This window comes from Morone saxatilis, unplaced genomic scaffold (assembly GCF_004916995.1).
Source record: "Morone saxatilis isolate NCDOM2014 unplaced genomic scaffold, NCSU_SB_2.0 Contig15, whole genome shotgun sequence".
NCBI classification, from domain to species: Eukaryota; Metazoa; Chordata; class Actinopteri; family Moronidae; genus Morone; species Morone saxatilis.
Window position 1 is genome coordinate 22,467,687 of NW_023339707.1, and position 19,019 is coordinate 22,486,705.

General features: G+C 39.6%; 2 protein-coding genes across 2 annotated transcripts in view; one reads left to right on the forward strand and one right to left on the reverse strand.

The window, feature by feature from the left end:
* Positions 1-14,100, reverse strand: part of vwa5b1 (von Willebrand factor A domain containing 5B1) — a 21,790-nt gene extending 7,690 nt beyond the window's left edge. Inside the window, exons 1-14 of the mRNA XM_035656060.1 lie at positions 13,962-14,100; positions 13,606-13,767; positions 12,466-12,685; positions 12,108-12,262; positions 10,857-10,988; positions 9,392-9,516; positions 7,900-8,076; positions 6,389-6,499; positions 6,013-6,215; positions 4,619-4,733; positions 4,207-4,392; positions 3,730-3,931; positions 2,468-2,667; positions 366-609 (exon numbers count right to left, since the gene is read on the reverse strand). Coding sequence (XP_035511953.1) covers positions 366-609; positions 2,468-2,667; positions 3,730-3,931; positions 4,207-4,392; positions 4,619-4,733; positions 6,013-6,215; positions 6,389-6,499; positions 7,900-8,076; positions 9,392-9,516; positions 10,857-10,988; positions 12,108-12,262; positions 12,466-12,685; positions 13,606-13,767; positions 13,962-14,100 — 2,371 coding nt within the window. The remainder of the gene's footprint in view (positions 1-365; positions 610-2,467; positions 2,668-3,729; positions 3,932-4,206; positions 4,393-4,618; positions 4,734-6,012; positions 6,216-6,388; positions 6,500-7,899; positions 8,077-9,391; positions 9,517-10,856; positions 10,989-12,107; positions 12,263-12,465; positions 12,686-13,605; positions 13,768-13,961) is intronic.
* Positions 14,101-18,769: 4,669 nt separating this feature from the next.
* Positions 18,770-19,019, forward strand: part of zgc:193690 (ATP-dependent RNA helicase DDX19A) — a 5,813-nt gene continuing 5,563 nt past the window's right edge. Inside the window, exon 1 of the mRNA XM_035656018.1 lies at positions 18,770-18,984. Within this exon, the coding sequence (XP_035511911.1) occupies positions 18,922-18,984 (63 nt within the window). The 5' untranslated portion in view covers positions 18,770-18,921. The remainder of the gene's footprint in view (positions 18,985-19,019) is intronic.

A 19,019-nucleotide genomic window follows, 5' to 3' on the forward strand; every position in this document is an offset into this window, starting at 1 on the left:
CAATTTATCATTTTTCACTTCAGTTTTTGTATAGATTAAACAAACAGGAGATGGTGGTAAATTGATTTTGTTTCTGTTTGGAGAAAGCCAGGCCAGCTGTTTCACCCTATTTGCAGTCTTAATACTAAACTAAGCTGACCGTCTTCCCGATGTAGACTCATTTTTACAGACGTAGGAGAGAGTGATATCAATCAAACATACCTACTACCAACCTGAATATTATATTAAATAAATTATATATTCTGTTCTATTATATTGAGATCCTCCTAAATGTTACACACTGGGCCTTTAAAGGGACAATCATAATGTCTGTGTAATTTCAGGCAAAGACAGTTACTACAGAATGCTTGTGCTTGTGATCTCACCTATATCTCCGACGCTGCCAACAGATGGGCTGTCTGTGGACGATCTGGACCCCTCTTCCCCAGTGGTGTTGCGAGCTACAGGCGGCACGCTGATACCGCTGAGCTGAGGGTTGTCCTGAGGCTGGGGATGGAAAAGCTCTGAGTCGGCTTCCTGCTGTAGAAGCGGCTCCTGCTGAGGGAGTGGCCTGTGACAGCTGGCAGGGCGCCCGCTGGAAGATGTGGCACACAGGCTTGCCAGCTGTGGCTGCAAACAAAATAAAGGTGTTTTCAATTCAAAATACCCAGGTGCAACCAGCCTTTTAATAAGTTATGGAACCATCAACTAATTGTATTTCTGGGCATTTGAGTGTGAGTTCACTCTAGCTCGTATTTCATGGTGCTTTCAAGTGATGAGTGAAGTACAGACTCTTGATTATGTATTTAACAGGAATCTCATGTAAAGAAAAAAGTACAAACACGTTTGTTGTTTGATGAAACTCATGCAAATTATTTATATTGCAAATATTGTTGCAACTAGCTAATTAATTATAGATTAATGTGGTGATGTTTATCACTTAATCCTGTATTTGACTGATTATAAAATATCAGCTTTCTCATTATGTCCAAAGCAGACCAAATCCCAAAGATATTCAGTTTATTACAACAACATTTTGTTAATACTTATTATACTGATATGACAGCATGCATTTAAAGTGTAATTATTTAGGTTGTGCAATGTATGAATGGACAAGAGGTTAGAGATTAAGGGGGTAACTAACAACTTTGTGTTCAATTACTTTTGTACTGAAATTGCTGTAGGTAGTAGAGGGTACAGTAACGTTATTACTGAGTAACATGTCGGGAAGAATTGAAAAAAACTGATAATGCAATTAGTTGTTGTATCATTTATTTGAAAAGTATGACACACTAACAAAATACATTCCTCTGGTTTTTAAATATGTTGTTTCATTATTAATATAGTGTACATTATACTGGCTGCTGGGTGACTAAACATTAGGCCATGCTTTGGAGGAAGGGTGAACCTCTGTAACTATAGATATTAATTATTATGTGTGTGCTTTCAAAGGATCAAATCCTAAGAAAGAGTGTTGTACCTCTGGCTCACAGTGTAGGCTGACAATTAAAACTGATGTTAGAGAAGAACCTAGAACAGCTTTTGTGTCCCATCATATCAATATCAGCTGAGGTAATGACTGTTATTGTTGTAAGACAAAGCACTGAAAATGTGGGAGTAAGCTTCCTTATTATAAGCAGCCCTCTTTTTCACTGTATGTACAGTGTAGTAATTTGCAGGTCATAAAAGTGTTACTGGAATTTGCTTAAAAATGACTTGAATTGATTATCAAATCAGTAGAATTAATTGTCTGTTGATCGACTAATTCATTTCAGCGCTATTTGCTAAAATTAATTGGATTTCTGCAGTAGGATAAAATTATTCAAACAAATGTAACAGAGGGATTGTTTATACTGTTTTGAGTTTTAATCATCTTGCCCCTCTTGCACAGGTTAAATTAATATCTTAATTGAACTTCTTTCATTTATGTGGCAATACACAAACAAGTTATTGTATTTACTTACAATTATTAGATATAGATTAAACATGGCATCAGTGCAACGGAGAGAAGAAACAATGTCTTCACAGCCTGGTGAATAATGTTTAGTAATACTAACGTGCTCCCTGAGGAATATTCAAAACTAATTACCAGTCATATATTTTGCCCCTCATTACTGAAGAGAGCACATTAGTCTGTTCTTGATTATACTCCAGTCCAGACAAGGGTCAGATGGCTGTTTAATTTGTCAACACAGTCTGAATACAAATATATATTTTTTATCCACATAATGACAATCTAAGATTCACCTGACTTAATTATCATAACAGACTGTGGGTTATTTAATTTGCATATGTGTACTTAAACCTACATGTGGATTAGTATTATTAAAGAAAGCTCAGCTTGGAAGCACTTATTTGAGGTCTGTAAGCTACAACAAAATTCTAACCTGAATCAGAAATAACTGTTGACCCATTTTACAAACAAAACCAGAGCAAGTCATTTTAAAAGCAATCATGTTACATTGCTCGGCACAGCGTGGGACCACACCTGGTAGTCGTTCCTCCATTGTGCCTCGTGCTCGGGGCTCATCTGGCCTATCAGCTCCTGGACCTTGGCTCTCCTCAGTGGATTCTTTGCCACCACAGAGCTGGGATCACTGGGAGTGTAGACCCTCTTTGCAGGGTTGTAGTCTATTATCTGGTTGGTACTGTATGCACGCCTTCTTGGTGATGTCTTACAATCCAACCCTGATGTTTTGTTCAAAAATAGAAATAGTCAACCCCTAATTTTTCAAAATACAAACACATACAAGTAATTGTTAGTTTGAGCAACTCTATCAGTGATTGTTAACTCAAGATTGTTATACAATAATGATTCCAAAGACGCCCACTTCCCCACAGCTTTTCTGTGATTCATTTTACAGCTGCTGTGGCAGCTGGAGTGGCCAGGCAATTTTAGGGCATGCCACCCTTCTAGATCTGCCCCTGGCTCTGTGAGGCTGATGTTCATAGTGACAATGCTACCATGCTGTACAAATTAAACTTTTAATTGCTGGATGATAAGAATCCATATAAATTCATCCTGATGAAGACATAAATGTCTGTACCAGGGTTTGTTACAATCCGTGGGATACATTGACTGGGAACCATGAATGTCTGTAGGTCAGCATGTGAGTCCATCAAATAGTTGAAATATTTGAGCCTGGACCAAAGTGGCGGGCCGACTAACAAACACTGCCATCCCTAGCAGCTTTCAGCCAACCAAAGAGCAGATACTTGGTGGCTTGACCAAACCTTATATCTACTATAGCCTGACTGAAACTGGATTTGTGAGACAGATACTGATACTGAAAATTCTCTAATAGTAATTTAACAAACAATCTATATTTTAAGTTTTTTTAAGAATAAAAAGGTCAGTGTTGACTAAACTATCGGTGACACTGTTTCAAAATTATCTCAAAAGTACTTTTTCCATTTCTGTACTGCAATATATCTGCAACACGCTAATACTGGCCCATATAAAGGCCTGGCCAGTTCATTGGCCTAGCACTAATATATACATTGTGTGAGCTTGCAATTAACTATATTAGCTGGCTACATTAGAGGGCCATCAGTAGTCCAGCCACTCCACTAGTCCTACAAATAGCCACTAATTACAAGAAACCTTTTGACACCGTTCTCTGAGCTACTGTAAGCTTAAAATCCAAGCAAAGAAATACTTATAGGCTAAATCTGGGACTTATATCTATATATCATATAGATAGATTAGAATTTTACTCATTTAGGATACTGTGTACTGCATTTTCTTACCCATGGCATCTTGCTCTGTGGTAGCAGGGCTGCCGTCTGTCATGGAGTCCTGGTAGGAGTCATACAGAGGACCAGAGAGTGCTTCCCTGTAGGAAACATGGCTGTCTGCGCTTGTCTTCACAAGGTCCTCTTCTTGAGAGTGGTAAAACACAGAGCTGGCGGACTCAATAGAGCGCATCATGCTGTATCGCCTCCTCTTATCCTGTTGAGATTTTGAATAGGTCACACATCCAAAATAAGTGCTTCAACAAAGTGATATTCACAAGAAGGGATTAAAAAGCTTCTTCATAGTTAGCCTTAGCCCTTTTATCTTCATAGGAACACCTTTCAGAGGTAAAGGATAAGAGATTTAAATTTAAACAATTTATCTAACTGAACATCCAAAAAACAAAAACAAACACATGGTGTAATTTGAAGACACAAAAGTCATCCTGCATGCAGTCATTTGTCTCCCTTCAGCAGATGTCTTGCACTTACAGATTTGGGGTTGGAGTGATAGCGGGTGGTGTCACAAACCACACTGTAGCCAATCAGACTGTCCCCTGGAAACAGGAAGGTGTTGCCAACAGGGGACAGCAGCACTTCTTTGGTCTCAGGGAAGAGCCATTCGATTGAAATGTCACTGAGAACTGGAGACATGGTTTTCTTCAAGGATTTGATCATCTGTGGGGTAAAAATAAGCTAAATAAACTAAAATAGACTTTTAGATACAAAACACAGTTTTGCCCTGACCAGTAGATAAAGGGAATGGCTTCTCTGAGATATGATTTCCTAATTAGTATAAGTGGTAGACACTCAGTGCTTAGAAACCACCACATAATGGCTCTCTAGTGACCCTCAGAATAGCTGGCTGTCGTTAGGATTGATACACAAAGCTGGAAATAAGTACCTTGGGCTGCAGCCTCTCGCCGTCGGCCAGGAACTCTGCTGTTCCTTTGGAAACTGTCGCCAGTCCCTGCACCAGTCTCCTGCAAGCATTCTGTCCTATGCCGAACGTATAACATCTGCACAAACACATTAAACACGGCAGCTCCGTGGACAGATCGAGGGATATATGCGCATTGGTAACAGGTGTCTTCTCAGGATGTGCACACATTTGGCAGGGATCTAAGGAGATGCTCTGGAGATACATAAACTATAAACAATCTAATTTGTCAAACATAGAATTGGACTAAAAAAGAACCAAACAGGAAATGATCTGAGACATGCCTTCTGCTTCTCAGAATTATCCAGGGAGGTTGGCTGCTGCTTAACTTTACCATTTTTATTCCATTTCTCACTGAGGGATGAGTTGGCTAATTTAATTGTGCCAGCTACGTCCCTTTGCATTTTTAATGAGATCAGAGAGTGCAGATTAAAACGGAAATGTCACCTTCAACGTAGTTAAAAACCTAACATGGATTTTCGGAGCAGATTCAAAGTTGTTTGGTCTTGTCTCTGACTGGCTGCGCTGATTTGTAAACACAGTGTGATAATGACCCAGGAAGTGTCGATGAATTGGCCAAGCTCTGTGTACCTAATGCAATCATCTGGGGGAATTCATCCATTAAAAGGGGGAAGACAAAAGTCAATTATCTCCAGAGTGACTCAGGAGAGGGATTCACAATGTGAGACTTAGATACAAACTGCAAAACGAAATGATTTCCCTGTGTACTGCTGATCTATTGTGCCACCGGCGTTCACTCTAAGTTGACAGTTGGTGTTTTCAGCCTTCAGGGAGCATTTTTTTTCCTTTCTCCAGATGCAGCCTTAAAACAGCTTTCTTTTAATCTAAAACCAAGGAAATGCACAAATCTGACAGATTCTTTGTGGTGATATATATCATGTTTGACACTGACACAACATTCAATGCATTCATGGTCCCGGATTTCATTTTGGGAGGATTATAGCTCCATAACTAGGTGTTCCAGTTAAGCCTCTGACAATCCCTGGATGTGATTTTATGTTATCCGTGACCTGAGATTTTGATATTTGAATAATGGGCATAAACAAAAGATGAAGTTATTATAATTTGCTTTGACACAACATATAGTACTTCTCTGCCAATGCTCTTAAAAACAAGCAGCTAACACATGTTCATGTCAGTGTGAATGGTATTTATAATGTCTACAGGTATGAATCACATTTAGAATTTTGTACATTTTGTAATGTGTTAAGGCCAGCTTGAAATATTCAAATATTGCTATTAGATAATAAGGACAATACCACTAACAAGGTATTTATCTTTTTCCCTTATTCTAGAATTCAGAGCAGAGCTCAGAGTGCATTGACAATAAGACTTGCCTGATGTAGCGCGCATGGCTGCGGACCAGCTCGATAACTTTGCCTGTGTTGCTTACGGCCCCGTCGGTGAGCAGGAATAGAAGGCGGGGGTGTCCACTGAACATCGGCTGCCTCAGGATCCAATTGAGCGGTTCCAGGATGTTGGTCCCCCCCATGTCGGCTCTCATCTTTCTAACATACTCACAAGCCAGGGCCAGGGCTTCCTGAGATGTGGAGATGAGGAGGATAAAAGATAAAATGCTGTTTCTTGAGTTACAAGGTCTATACTGTGTAGTTAACACAAATGTTACACTCACATAGCACAGAAAATGTACACTGTATCTCTATCAAATTATATAATAAATAATTCAGTAAATGCAGTACACAACTGCTTTACCTCCTCATAGTTCTGGCTGGTTGTGAAGAGTGATTTGAATGTAGAGCCGAAGCCTATGATGTTAAAAAGGCAGCCTGGGACAAGGCTCTTGAGAATCACCACTATGGCATCCTGAGAGAGAGACCGAGAGCAGTTTATGATCATGTCCAGAAAATAAAAAAGAACAACTACGTCTTCTGATGTCTGGCTGAATGGAAGCACGGTGCTCTACACAGCTGAACAGCCAAGATTCTCAAGGAGAGGAGTGAGTGGCATCACGCATCATTTTATCCTTCACTGCCTCTTCAACAGCAGAGCAGGGACATGCAGAGGATGTTACAAGGGGCAGGAGCCCAAATTCATAAAAGGCGATTTTTGCAAATGAATAAATATATGGAATGACTACTTGCCTTTATTAGACAGGACAGCTCAACATAGACAGGAAAGGCTGATTAAAGGGGAACAGGTTAGACTCAAACTCATGGCTGCTGCAGCAAGGCCTTGGTATGTGGGCTCCCAGGGCCCCCTAAAATGTATGTTTTTTCTAAAACAAACCCATGACTGCAGGCGATTCAAACGCTGACATCCTCGCAGAAGCTGAACTTAATACTGCTGATAAAGGTGCACTTTCTCTGGCTGCATGGCTGGGGTTAGGGGCAATAAGTAATAAAGGGGCAATAAGATGACACTGATATTGTATGGCTAAGACGCTGCTACTATGTGCCGTCTGCCTCATAGTAACACACTGTCACACTGGTTGTGTTCTTTCACCATAGAAAGGCACGGGGCACGCACAGTGCTCGCCGCTGTGGCAAGAAACCAGAAGGGAGGGTAGAGATTATCACCCTGTTCAGGTGCATTAACAAATAAAAAAAATCTGTTCCAGATTTTAGAGATACTTTTAAAGAAAGGTGGGCAGGTTCTGCAGGATTTCTTGAAAGAAGTGGTAAATAAAATGATTGCATCACTGTTCTAGCCTCAAGCCCAGACTCTGATGTATCACACACATCCAATAAAAGCCTGAGTCTGAGTCACAAGTGAACATCACATCTCAGGGCAGGGTCAGTGTACAAGCAGCCAAATAACGTAGATTTAAAAAAAAATAAAATACCGGCTCTGTAGGGATTGAAGAAACGTCACATGAAGCCTGATAAGACCTTAAACACTTGCTGACGAAACCCTAGCAACTGGGGGACATTTGGTGAATAGTGAATGATCTGTCTGATCAATATCCTTGTGTACATGCCCTTCACACAGTTGGCTAACCACATCTGTAATTTCCAAAGGCTGCAGAATCAGTATGGCTGTGAGCCTAGAAAGCAATTAAACAGCCCCCAAATGATGAATCGTGTTTATTGTGTGTTTTGATGGATTGGCTGTCCATTTAATCTTTTGTATATTTTGATGAGTTTGGAGTCGACTACAACATGTTTCAACAAATACAGTGTAATCTGCAAACACCGTCTTTAAAGTGGTCATGATGTGTGATATATAAACAAGAAATAAAACACCACACTGACATTAAAAAATACCTTCACACGGTTGATGTTAACCCCACTCATGCTGCCGCTGCGGTCAATGAGGAAGATAAACTCTCCGTGAACCTTTCTCAGGTCTGAGCTGATAGACTTGAGATCAGGGCAGAAGTTCAACATGACCACAGGGTTGTGGAGGATGTCTTTATGGAGTCGCCTGTGAATGATATCTACCTGTAAAAAAGCAAAGGAATCAAAAACAAAAAGCCTGAATCATGAGGGATTTGGCACCATGAGATAACTGGACTTTTTGTGAATTTCTGCAGGCTTTAATTTATCACTTAAAGGAGGCGAAAAAAGGGAGACAAGCGATCAGGTCAATAGATAGAGCGCATCAATTATTGTAGATGTGCAGGAAATTCCAGGCAGAATGTGGCGAGCCTTTGGAGTGTTACCATAGAAACCCTTTTTTATGGCTAAGTGCTCTCCTTCTCCTGTTTCGGTCTGCTGGTCACTTAACAACCTCATCATAGCAGGGACGAGAAAGGACACATGCATTACTCTCAAAAGTGAATTAACAAAAAATAATAATGCTGAACTGGTCTAACCATTAGAACTACAAAGGGAAAAAGCAGTATGGTAAGTAATCAAAAACTGAATTAGCTTCACCATGTAAAATAAAGATCTAAATATAAATGCATAATTTAAATGCACAACTTGCCTTAGCTAAAACAAAACTAGATTTACTAACTTATGTTCCTGTAGCTGTTATCTGTAATTGAGAAAATATCAATTTTGCTGACAAAAAAAGTAGTTAAACTCCTGCTAATGGTAACTAGCATTAAGGACTAGTATAACTTAAGCTTTTGACTAGTAGATTTCCTGTAGTATGTTTTTAGATGTAAAGGATATATTATAGTAGACAGACAGACACATATTTACCTTGACAACCTCCTTAAAAAGGGCAAGAAAGCATAAATAATGCATTTTGTTTGTAGATACAAGATTATCAGAGAAAGGGTATCTGCATTTTTGGGTATGTTGTATGGCAATGATTTGTAAAATAATGATGATGAATAAAACCTTTAGTCCAGTGAGCCAACATGCAAAATAGCAAGCAGCACCCTGATCCTGTTTGACCTCAATGGATCGGAATCTGGATTAGTATCATTGATAACTATGTTTACCCTACTATTTCATGTTAAAGTGGCTGCTGTGAAAAAAGACACCTGCAAAAGTTGACACAACCGAACTCAATAAAAGTGCAAAAATACTACCTTTGTGTAGCTCATAATGTTCAGTGTTTGTTGAGACATGTGTCAGACAGGAGCTGATCCAACCCTACATTGATTTTAAAACCATAGCGTGTGGTATCATAGTATTGGATCACATTATATTGTTAGAAAATAATGTGACATAATCGTGGCAGTCTGTGTTACAGGGAATTGTATTGCACTACAGTGTATTCTTCACCACCCTCACCCTCAAAGTGATATTGCTATGACAGTGTTGCCATCAGTTCAGGTGCTGATGTCAATGTCACACTCACTTTCTTCCCATTGCTTGGGTCCTTCTTGGTGGCCTTGATGAAATCGCTCCGGCCGTGAAGATATTCATCGTACTCCTCCTGCGTCATGTCTCCGTTCTCGATGAGCACATGTGGTAGATGAGGCTCTAAAGAGACACCGTTGGTCAGGACATAGATGGAAATATTACAGACAGATTATAAAGCAGATGGACAATGCCTGAAATTGACACCAAGTGGCAGAACAAGATGGGGGAGTGTGGTAAACTGCAGTGCAGAATTATCCCCATATTGATGTGAAAATCAAGAGATGATTGCAAATAAAGATGCTGTACCACAGCTGGGTCTCAAGACAACAAAATTAGCTCTGAGGGTTGAGTGAATCCTGGGAATTTGGACTATTATCTCTCTACAGTGCAGAGTATCTGCAGGCCTTAAAAAGCATTGCTTCTAGTTTTCTCATAAAAAGTCTTTAGAATAAAAGGCTTAAATTGTATTCACCAAAATCCTAAATGTTTTTGTCTAGCCTGCGGTCGGCAGTAACATTAGTTATAAAATGTTTTTAGTGCTAATGTTCCAGACCTTTGACCTGTCAGAGGTCTGGAACAATAGTATGTCTATATGTGGATCTTTTAATTGGTTAATCTATTCATGCATCCATTTCCTGCAGCTTATTTAGACAAAAATGTGTTATGAATGTCAATAAATTTATGCACTTGGTAAAAAACTCTGGTACTTATTATCCCTACTGGTTTTCTTTGATGTGTTTCATGCTTTGACTATGAAATATGTATTAAATTGCATTTGATGTGAAAGTCTAAAATTTAACTTGCAGAAAGCCTGTAGTAATTTATATGACACACTGCCTGTGTTTCTGGTCATTAATCAACCAAGCTGATAATGAAAATAGACAGCTGATGTTTTTTTTTTGGTTTTGTTTGTTATAAAACGCGTGCATGCCTGTACTGCTGTTTAGTATCCTCCATCTCTCAGCTTGAGCTGAGCATCCATGTTGTGATTGAAACTGCTGCACCGGTCTGAGCTGAATTAAATTGCCCAGCAGTGGCAGCAGGTCTGTTTGTGAACAAAACCTTCATAAGAAGCCTATCGGATTAGCAAGGCCGTGGCTCATTCCCGCCTCTGGTAGACAACTGGCCCACACATACTATAGGTCAAGACGGCAGTGAGAGAGAGAGACGAGAGCACAGGGGATTAAAAGAAAGACCTGACACTGCACACCCACACAATAGAGTCAGACTCCGCCGGCATGTCATACATTTACAACAGGAGGACCTTTTTTGTTCCTGATGAGGCACTCACACACACAATGTGAGGCAATGAATCACCTCCCAACTGATCTGATTATAAGCTCAACAAAAAAAGATCAGTAAAAGAAGACAGAGGTGAAATAAACAATTTCAAAATATTGCAGGAAAGACTAAAATTGGAGGGGCTGTGCTGTGAGTGAGTCTTCAAGCCTTAGACCTACCACTGGGGTAGATGAGGATTTGGACAGGACAGTCGTAGGTGTACTTGTCAGCCAGAGTGATGACGACGCTGGTGGCAGAGCGGGCCAGAGGGTCTGCATCGGCTCGGATAGCATGAGACGGGCTCTCTACACCTACACAGAGCAAAAAAACAACAGCAGATCAAATAACCAGTGGATCTATCGACAGTAATAACAGCAATAAGAAAGCAGCAGGACCCACTGGAATGACGCACACTTATATGAGCTCACGTTTCCAAGAGATTTAAGAAAACCAAGATCTATATATATATATATATATTGTGTGTGTGTGTGTGTGTGTATATATAGATGTGTGTGTGTGTTTATATGGGGTGTGTGTGTGTGTGTGTGCCTGTCTTCAGGTGCTGCAGCAGTTTGAGCAAACACTCAGAATAAACAACGAGCCATTATAAAGTCTAACATGAGAATTTCCATGATGCTCAAATCACAAAGTTGTCCAGTTTAAAGGAACAGTACACCATTTTGGAAAAATACATTTATTAAATTAAAATTTGTTTAATTACTTTGATGAAAAGATCAATACCACTCTCTGTACGAAAAATATGAAGCTATATAGCTTAGCATAAAGACTGGAAACAGATGGGAACAGTTCGGCTCTGTCCGAAGGTAACAAAACTAAAGCACACTAACTAAGACCACTTGCGATTTTAAGGATGTTATGTGTTGGGCTATTTCATGGCTGCCTGACACGGACCTCTGCTTCAAGCCAAGAAATAGTTCAACAACTGGTTGTTTTTACACTACATTTTTGTACAAATTAAACAAATTCGATATAAAGTGTTACTTTGTAGAATGATATTAATCTTCTCATCTAACTTAAGAAAGCGTATTTCCCAAAATGTCGGATCATTCCACCATTTACACTTAACCCAACCATAAAAGAGCATTTAGCAATGTGTGACATTGTAAAACACACACATACACACAACTGCAGACACACACAAAAGAGCAATGCTTTTTTTTTTCCTTTCCTGCACTTCACTGCATCCTTCACCTCTTATTGCAGACGTTGGAGCTTTCAAGGAGCCCTGAAATTCAATGCTTGATTACAGGCTATTTCAAGTAATCAGGCCTGTTATACCATGATACATACTGGAAAAATCTGGTATTTCTAGAAATGCTCATGGGTGCAATTCTACAGATGACAAGTAGAGTTGCCCCAAGAAAATATATATCTATCAAAAATACTACTAGGATTGGTTATTCTCTGACCTGCGAGTAGATAGGGAGCCCGTATCTCCAGCTGGAAGTTAAACTCGTAGTCCATTGAGTTTATGGCCTCCTCCTCCAGCAGTGAAGCCAACCACAGCTGAGCGGAGTTGGGAGTTTGATCGTGAGGACTTGAGGCACAAATATGCCTGTCTCGCCTAAATGTATCAAAAAGCATAACTACATTAAAATGGAGTCTTCTTTAATGCACGTGTAAGATATTAGTAGTGTCCGTTTTTATCCATACAAAAATATATCTGGGACCTAAAAATCAATTTTTACATTGCCAAATCCTACTTTAAAATACACCAATATTGGACACAACATGGTTGGTTTTCATAAATGTATGTTCGTGTCTTACATTCTGGAGAAGTTTGGGGATAGTCCCTGCTCCTCGTTGATGGTCCTCTGTACCCGAGGCGTACACACCGGTGGGGACGAGACCCTGATGCCTCCGCTGGGCAGAGTGAAGAGCTCAGACGAGGTACTAACCAGAATGTGGACAGTCTCCATAGGAGGGATGATCCCAAGGTTAACCACTAACACTGTCCTCTCCATATCTTCATCCATCACTATGTGTCCTGTAACACCAGAGTAGATTAGTAAACCAAATTTATTTGCCACAACGTATATGTCCAATAGTTATCAATGAATTTCTTCTTCATTTTTGTCATTGATTCTTCTCTTTAATCTCTAAAATAGCTGTCACTCTTGCTCACTCAGCTGCGTTTTTGTTTTATTAGTGGTTTTGTCTTTCAAACGATTGTCCTCATTAGTTAGTTCATACTAAAGAAGGTATTTTACTTATTTCTTTAAATGTACAAGGAGTTTTTAACTGCTCATAAAAAAGTCTTAGTTTTAGTCTCAGACGAAACAAGGTGGGAGAAGGGGCCGCCAGAATCAACACATAAAAAAAAGGTCCTTGTAGCTCCTTTAAGTGAAGTAGCACACTATAATGTTATGATTATGTTATTATTATATCACACTCCTCCAGATTTTTACTCTTAAGTATGAGTCAAGATCCTCATGTAAAAGTGGTGGAGTGCCCCTTTAAACCTGCATCAAATAATTTTGGCCACTTGGAGGCAGCACAACAAGAAGCCTTTTAAGTTAATATCGCTGATACTAACAAACAATTGCCTAGTTACACATCGGCAGACACTACGCCATTTGACGTTGTTTTTCAGGCAACCTGACAAATGTAAGTCCAATAATAGCGCTAATTTTAGCACTCTTTTGGTCTCCACCAACTCCTGAGCAAGATATCTGGCTCTTTAGCTGCTAAACTGCTGAAAACAGGGTTGATGTGAGCAGCGAGACTGAACCAAAGCAGTGAAGTTGCAGGACGCCAAATCAAAACAAGCTAAATGAGCTGAAAGATGCTAAAATGCTCTATAGTTGAAGGGGGGACTGCAGAGTGGCCCCCTTCCACATTTGACATAGTAACTTGATCCATTGTTAATATAACAATATTGATTACAGCATGCGGTTTTCACCTTACCGCTGCTACTCTGGAGGGCTCCATTAGATGTGTTGCAGCAATCCAGAAAACAGTCCTCAATTTTGGCCTTGTCTTTGATTTGCAGTGTTATAATCTGACTGGATATCATTGACTCGAACCCCACAACAATAGAGTTTTCCTCCAGTGGATAAATGAAGATCCCTAACAGGCAAGTAGGAGAGAGGGAAAAATAAGAGCACGAACCCAGAGACAGCAAAACAAGCGATTACACACATTCAGTCGATAATAGTGAATTTTAAATCAGTGTGTTTCAGAGCATAAAGTGGGATTATAGTTGAAAGAGGCTGGTGTAACAAGGTGGTGTAACAGTAAACAAATTAGTCTCCTGTACTCACCCTCAATTGCATGATCCTCAATATTTTCATAGGTCATAGAGGCTGTCATTGCCAGAGTATAACCCCTGACACAGGAAGTGATGTCTGACACACTGAGGGGCAGAGCGCTCCGGTTCTCCTTGTTAATGAGTCCAGGCATGGTGCTGGTTTTAGGATTCTGGTGTGTCGACGCATGTCAAAAAAAAATAATTACACACTTAATGTCAGAAATAAAAGCTGTGTTTAATATTAAATAACATATAGACATGTGAATACATTGTGTAAAATAAATATATATAGTGAAAGAGTTTGTGAAATAATTGAAGAATTGAATTTTCATGTATTATTCTATTGTGATAAGTAGTAGCAACTGCTAGCACATTTAATCAGTTAGCTCATGATAGCCAGCTAGAGCAACGAGAATGCGAGCTTCCTTAAGTAAAGACAGTCAGTGTTAGCATTATTAGCATTGTTGTTAACTGGCTAAATTTGGTAGCACTTGCTGAGCTTGCTTAAGAGGCAGGGGATCAACATTATATCATATTATTAAATAAAAAGTGACGAAATGAAAAATGTCTACTATAAAATAAAACTCCCCCCTATAAAACTAGAACACTTAATATAAATGATTGTTTCATTTTTACACAATTCATTAATATGATTATTCTATAATTGCATATGGATTTATCTAATATTGAAGACTTTAATTGCAATCGAGCACAATAGCAGAAAACCTTTCTTTTTTCATCCTTTTTAGCACTTAAATGCTACACAGCAATAACATTATAAACACAGCAGGGTCTCAACAGGCTCCAAAACTAGACGTAAACAGACATCTAGATGTCAGTTCAGTAGAGCAGGTTTTATTTATTGCAACCTCAATCATCTTCAGTGACCTGCGGCAGCCTTGGGACAGGTGCCGCAGGTATTTGAGATAAAGGTCACAGCAATAAAACAAATTTAGGGTGGCATCATCATTACAACACACAAACAATGTAACAGGAGAGAGGGGGGAAAAAACCCAGTGCTATATTCAGTGCCATATGAGGTGAAAAACAGAAACCTAAGATATAAAGATTAATGCTCTTGGAGGAATGCAGAGCCACTAATTATGTAAGTTATACAATAAAATTATCTGTTGCTTCGGGGCTGTGTTTCACTGATAATGTCGTCTCCTCCACCAGCAATCTTGCTTATGGGCTGTCAAGGGTCTGTGTCTGCTGCACGACCAGAGCCCCAGCGCAGGCTTGATAGGAAGTGTTATGACGAAAGCAATTTCCATAGAGACAGCTCTGCTTGCCTGCAGACTGACCAGTAACATCTCTCAAGTGTGCATTTATTTTTGATACTGTGACTGATTGCAATTAAAACGCCAGGCGATCTCTCTCTTTCACACAACCCACCAAAATCATATTGCCATATAGAAAATCCAAACAGGGTTCAACTGGTTTCCATGCACGCACAACTTCCACACACTCCCTGGCAACAGAAGTCCTTCGGAATCAATAACAAATTCGATCAGTCTTTTCAATAGCCTAGTCAAACTGGGGTTTTAGGCACCATGTGGTTATTTATGGCGAGGGAAAGGTCATACAGATGTAATTACAGACTATTTAGTTGTCTGTCTCAACAGTGCCATCGTGTGTCGAGTGAGCCACAGATTGAGAAAGCAAATAGGAATACATCCCTTTATGCCTCTATGGAGACAATCTCCTTGTACAGGTGAATAAAAGAAAAGACTTGATAAAAACAATAAAAACTTGTAATACCAAAACTTGGAACATAAGAAAGAAACTGAACATCAAAACATAATCACAAATGAATACAAAGAAATTAAATTAAACATCTACCTTATACAGGTGAAGGTGATATTAATTCTAATTCTAAACAAGATAACAAGATGCTTTAATGACAGTTTTTTTTCTTTCCAAGGCATCCTTTTCTTTACGGTCTTTCACTTTATAGTAATTAGTGTTAAAAGTGGCAGTCCCAGGATGCTTCTCTCCTGGTTGGCTCAGTCACATGAGTCACCCTGTTTCCCTCCGGGGGATTTTTTTGCTAAAAGACCACCAAACCGTCAAACTCTCAACATTTCCTATCAGCATTGCCACACTCCTCTGCACTCATTAGTGTCAAAACAGAGAGCAGATGCTGTGTTAACCACCTGTTGAGACGCACTGTCTGGATATCTGTTACAGTATAAATCAAGATGCATCACTGGTAGTTTTTAATCATCTGACTGGTCGACCTTTTCTTCATTCCAAACAAATGACATTTAATTTATGCATCATCAAGAAGAGACACACACACACACAGGCGGCATTAAAATGCATCTGATATGATCACATCATCAGTCTCATTATCTTACCTTTCATTTGTGTCAGCTGGGTATGCAGCAAGGATCTCTCTCTGTCAGAAGTCCACTTATCATGAAAGATATCCTCCCCCTCTCCGACCTCTCTCAGTTCCGCTTTTTTTTGTTCTCTCTCTGTGGCGTAGAGGGAATAGGAGTGCTGCCACAAGTGGCAGAAGCTACAGATGCAGCGGCCACATCGTTAGTTAGACGTACAATGCAAAGAGAAGGGGAAGGTAGGCAGGAGCTGCTGCAGTAGTTCAATCAAGCACAGCAACATGTGGTTGCAAAAACTGTTTCATTTATTCTCCTCCCTCCTCCTCCTCTTTCTCCTCCTCCTCCTCCCTGTGGATGCTGGAGTTGGAGGGCTTTGAGAAAGAGAGAGAGAGCGAGGGTGCTGAGACAAGGGTCCAGACCTTCCCAACCACCCCCCCCCCTCATCAGATGCACATTCAGAGCATCAGCACCACCCACTCACTCCAGCCCTCCCTGACACCGATGACAACAGGAACCATTCAGGTATCCTTTTTGTATTAGCTAAGGATCAGAGTAAATTACATCTACTGTAACACCAGGAGAGTGAAGGGGGAGGCTTGAAAGAACAGATGGGTGGGCGAGGGAGTACTACATGTCCCCCTTCGTATCACCTATAATCTCTTTCTCCTTCCTCCCTCCGGTGGGGTTGGAAAGCGCTTAATGTCTTGAATCCAATGTGGGTGTTTGGCTGTCTCTATGTTTTGTGATCACTCGGTTTGATCCATCTGTTTTCTTGCGAGGTTACCATGACAATTAATGTGTGTTTATAAAGTCATTTTGGTTAGTTGCGAAAATGTAGATAGGATCTGTGTGTGTGTGTGTGTGTGTTTGTGTGTTTGTGTGTGTGTGTTGGTGGGTTGGCTGAAACTCAACATCCGCCTCCAAATTGAATCAACCTGCAGCCAATAAAACTCTGTAGGCCCCCACCTCCCTCCTTCCCTCCTTCCCCCTCACTGTCTATCTGTTTCTCAGCCTCTCAGACACGGTCACGCACCAGCACACACACAAACACACACACTTACAACAATCAAATTGTAGGAAGGTTAATGGCAAATTCCGCTTAAATGGTTAAGTGACTGCAGGGCTGCAACTTTCATTATATATTTTATTTTGGTCGATAAAAGGGTCAAAAGAATTACCCTAAACAAATCATAAAGCTTGTGCAAAGTGATGTTATCGAATTGCTTATTTTCTCCGACAAATAGTTCAAGACCCAAATAAATTCAGTTTGTGATCACATAAGACAAAGAAAACATCAAAGAAAGAAAAAGTATTTTTTCCTTAAATTACTTTTTAGTTTTTAGATCTAAAAATAGTTCTCTTCCTATGTGAAGCACTGATCTGCTGTGTAAAATGTGCTGTATGTCTTATGTGTACGTTGAATATTTTTATTGATGGATGTTTTTCATCGACAATTAATTAATTAATCAAAACAATAATAGCTGCAGCCCTAGTTCAGCACATAACATCTACATTTAAGTGGGAAATGCGTTTAACCCTCCTAGTACTGTATATAGAAGATAATAATCAATTAATCAAAAATAATTAAGCAGACTAATTGATAATTAAAATGATAATTAGTTGCAGCCCTACTGTAAAAAAAGCTATTCTAATAAATATATTTATACATTTTATTCATGAAGCACTTTCTGATCTGACAGTATAGTTTACAAATAAACAATAAACATGAACTTGACCATGACAAAATACTACAACTCATTCAGATTAATACATATCAAGATTAAAACTGTGATTCTAGGAACCCAAATAAAAAAACACTTCATATGACATCAATAGAGTAAGATTCATCATTATTTATCATATTATTTCAAATAGTAAACACATTTAAAACAGAATAAAGATCAGTTATAAAAGCTCCAGCATGTGAAATGTTAGTGCAAGTTGTTTTTTAATGCATTTTCATGAAGATGAGATTAGTCTATTTGCCTGAATTGGTACAATACCTTGTCATGTAGCAGGTCTGTATAGATATTGTGTAATGGGTGTGTCAGCAGGTTCACTCTGCACATAGGGTGGGAATACTACGATGCCTTCAGGTGTTCCTCATAAACCTCGTACATACAAAAATACCGTGCATTCAAGTGTTCTAAAAACACAAATTTGTTTCACAGTTGCATAAAAAATATCATAAAGCAATTATAAACATATTTTACAGTTAACATCATACAAATAGAGACAGACAGAAACGCAATAGTCACTTTTAAATAGTTATAAGAGGGTTGAATACGCCGTTTATCGGGACTCCCTTCAACTTTTCCTTCAATTTTAAGCTCAAGATATCGGAATAATGAGATACATTGTCAAATAACTCGTAGCTGCATAATAACTGGCACTTTTCCCACGTTTGTTGGTTGCTTCTTCTCGTAAAGTCTTAAACACGGCCACATTTCCGACGCTCCTGAATGGCGCATCGGTGGTGTGGTCCAGCGGGTTGCGGTTGGTCCAGGTCAGCGGCACGTCGTCAGCTCACTTCGACGCAACATCATTCACGCTGACTCCAAACTTTTTTTTTTGGGGGGGGTAAAAGTGGTTGTTTGCCTCGCAAGAAAAACGCCAAATTAATGTTTGAAAATGTCCGAAGATTCGTGGGCTCTTGCGGTCGATGTTCAAGAAGCTACAACTCCATCCACGCAGGTAAGTTGTTGTTGTTGTTGTTGGGGGGGGGGGGG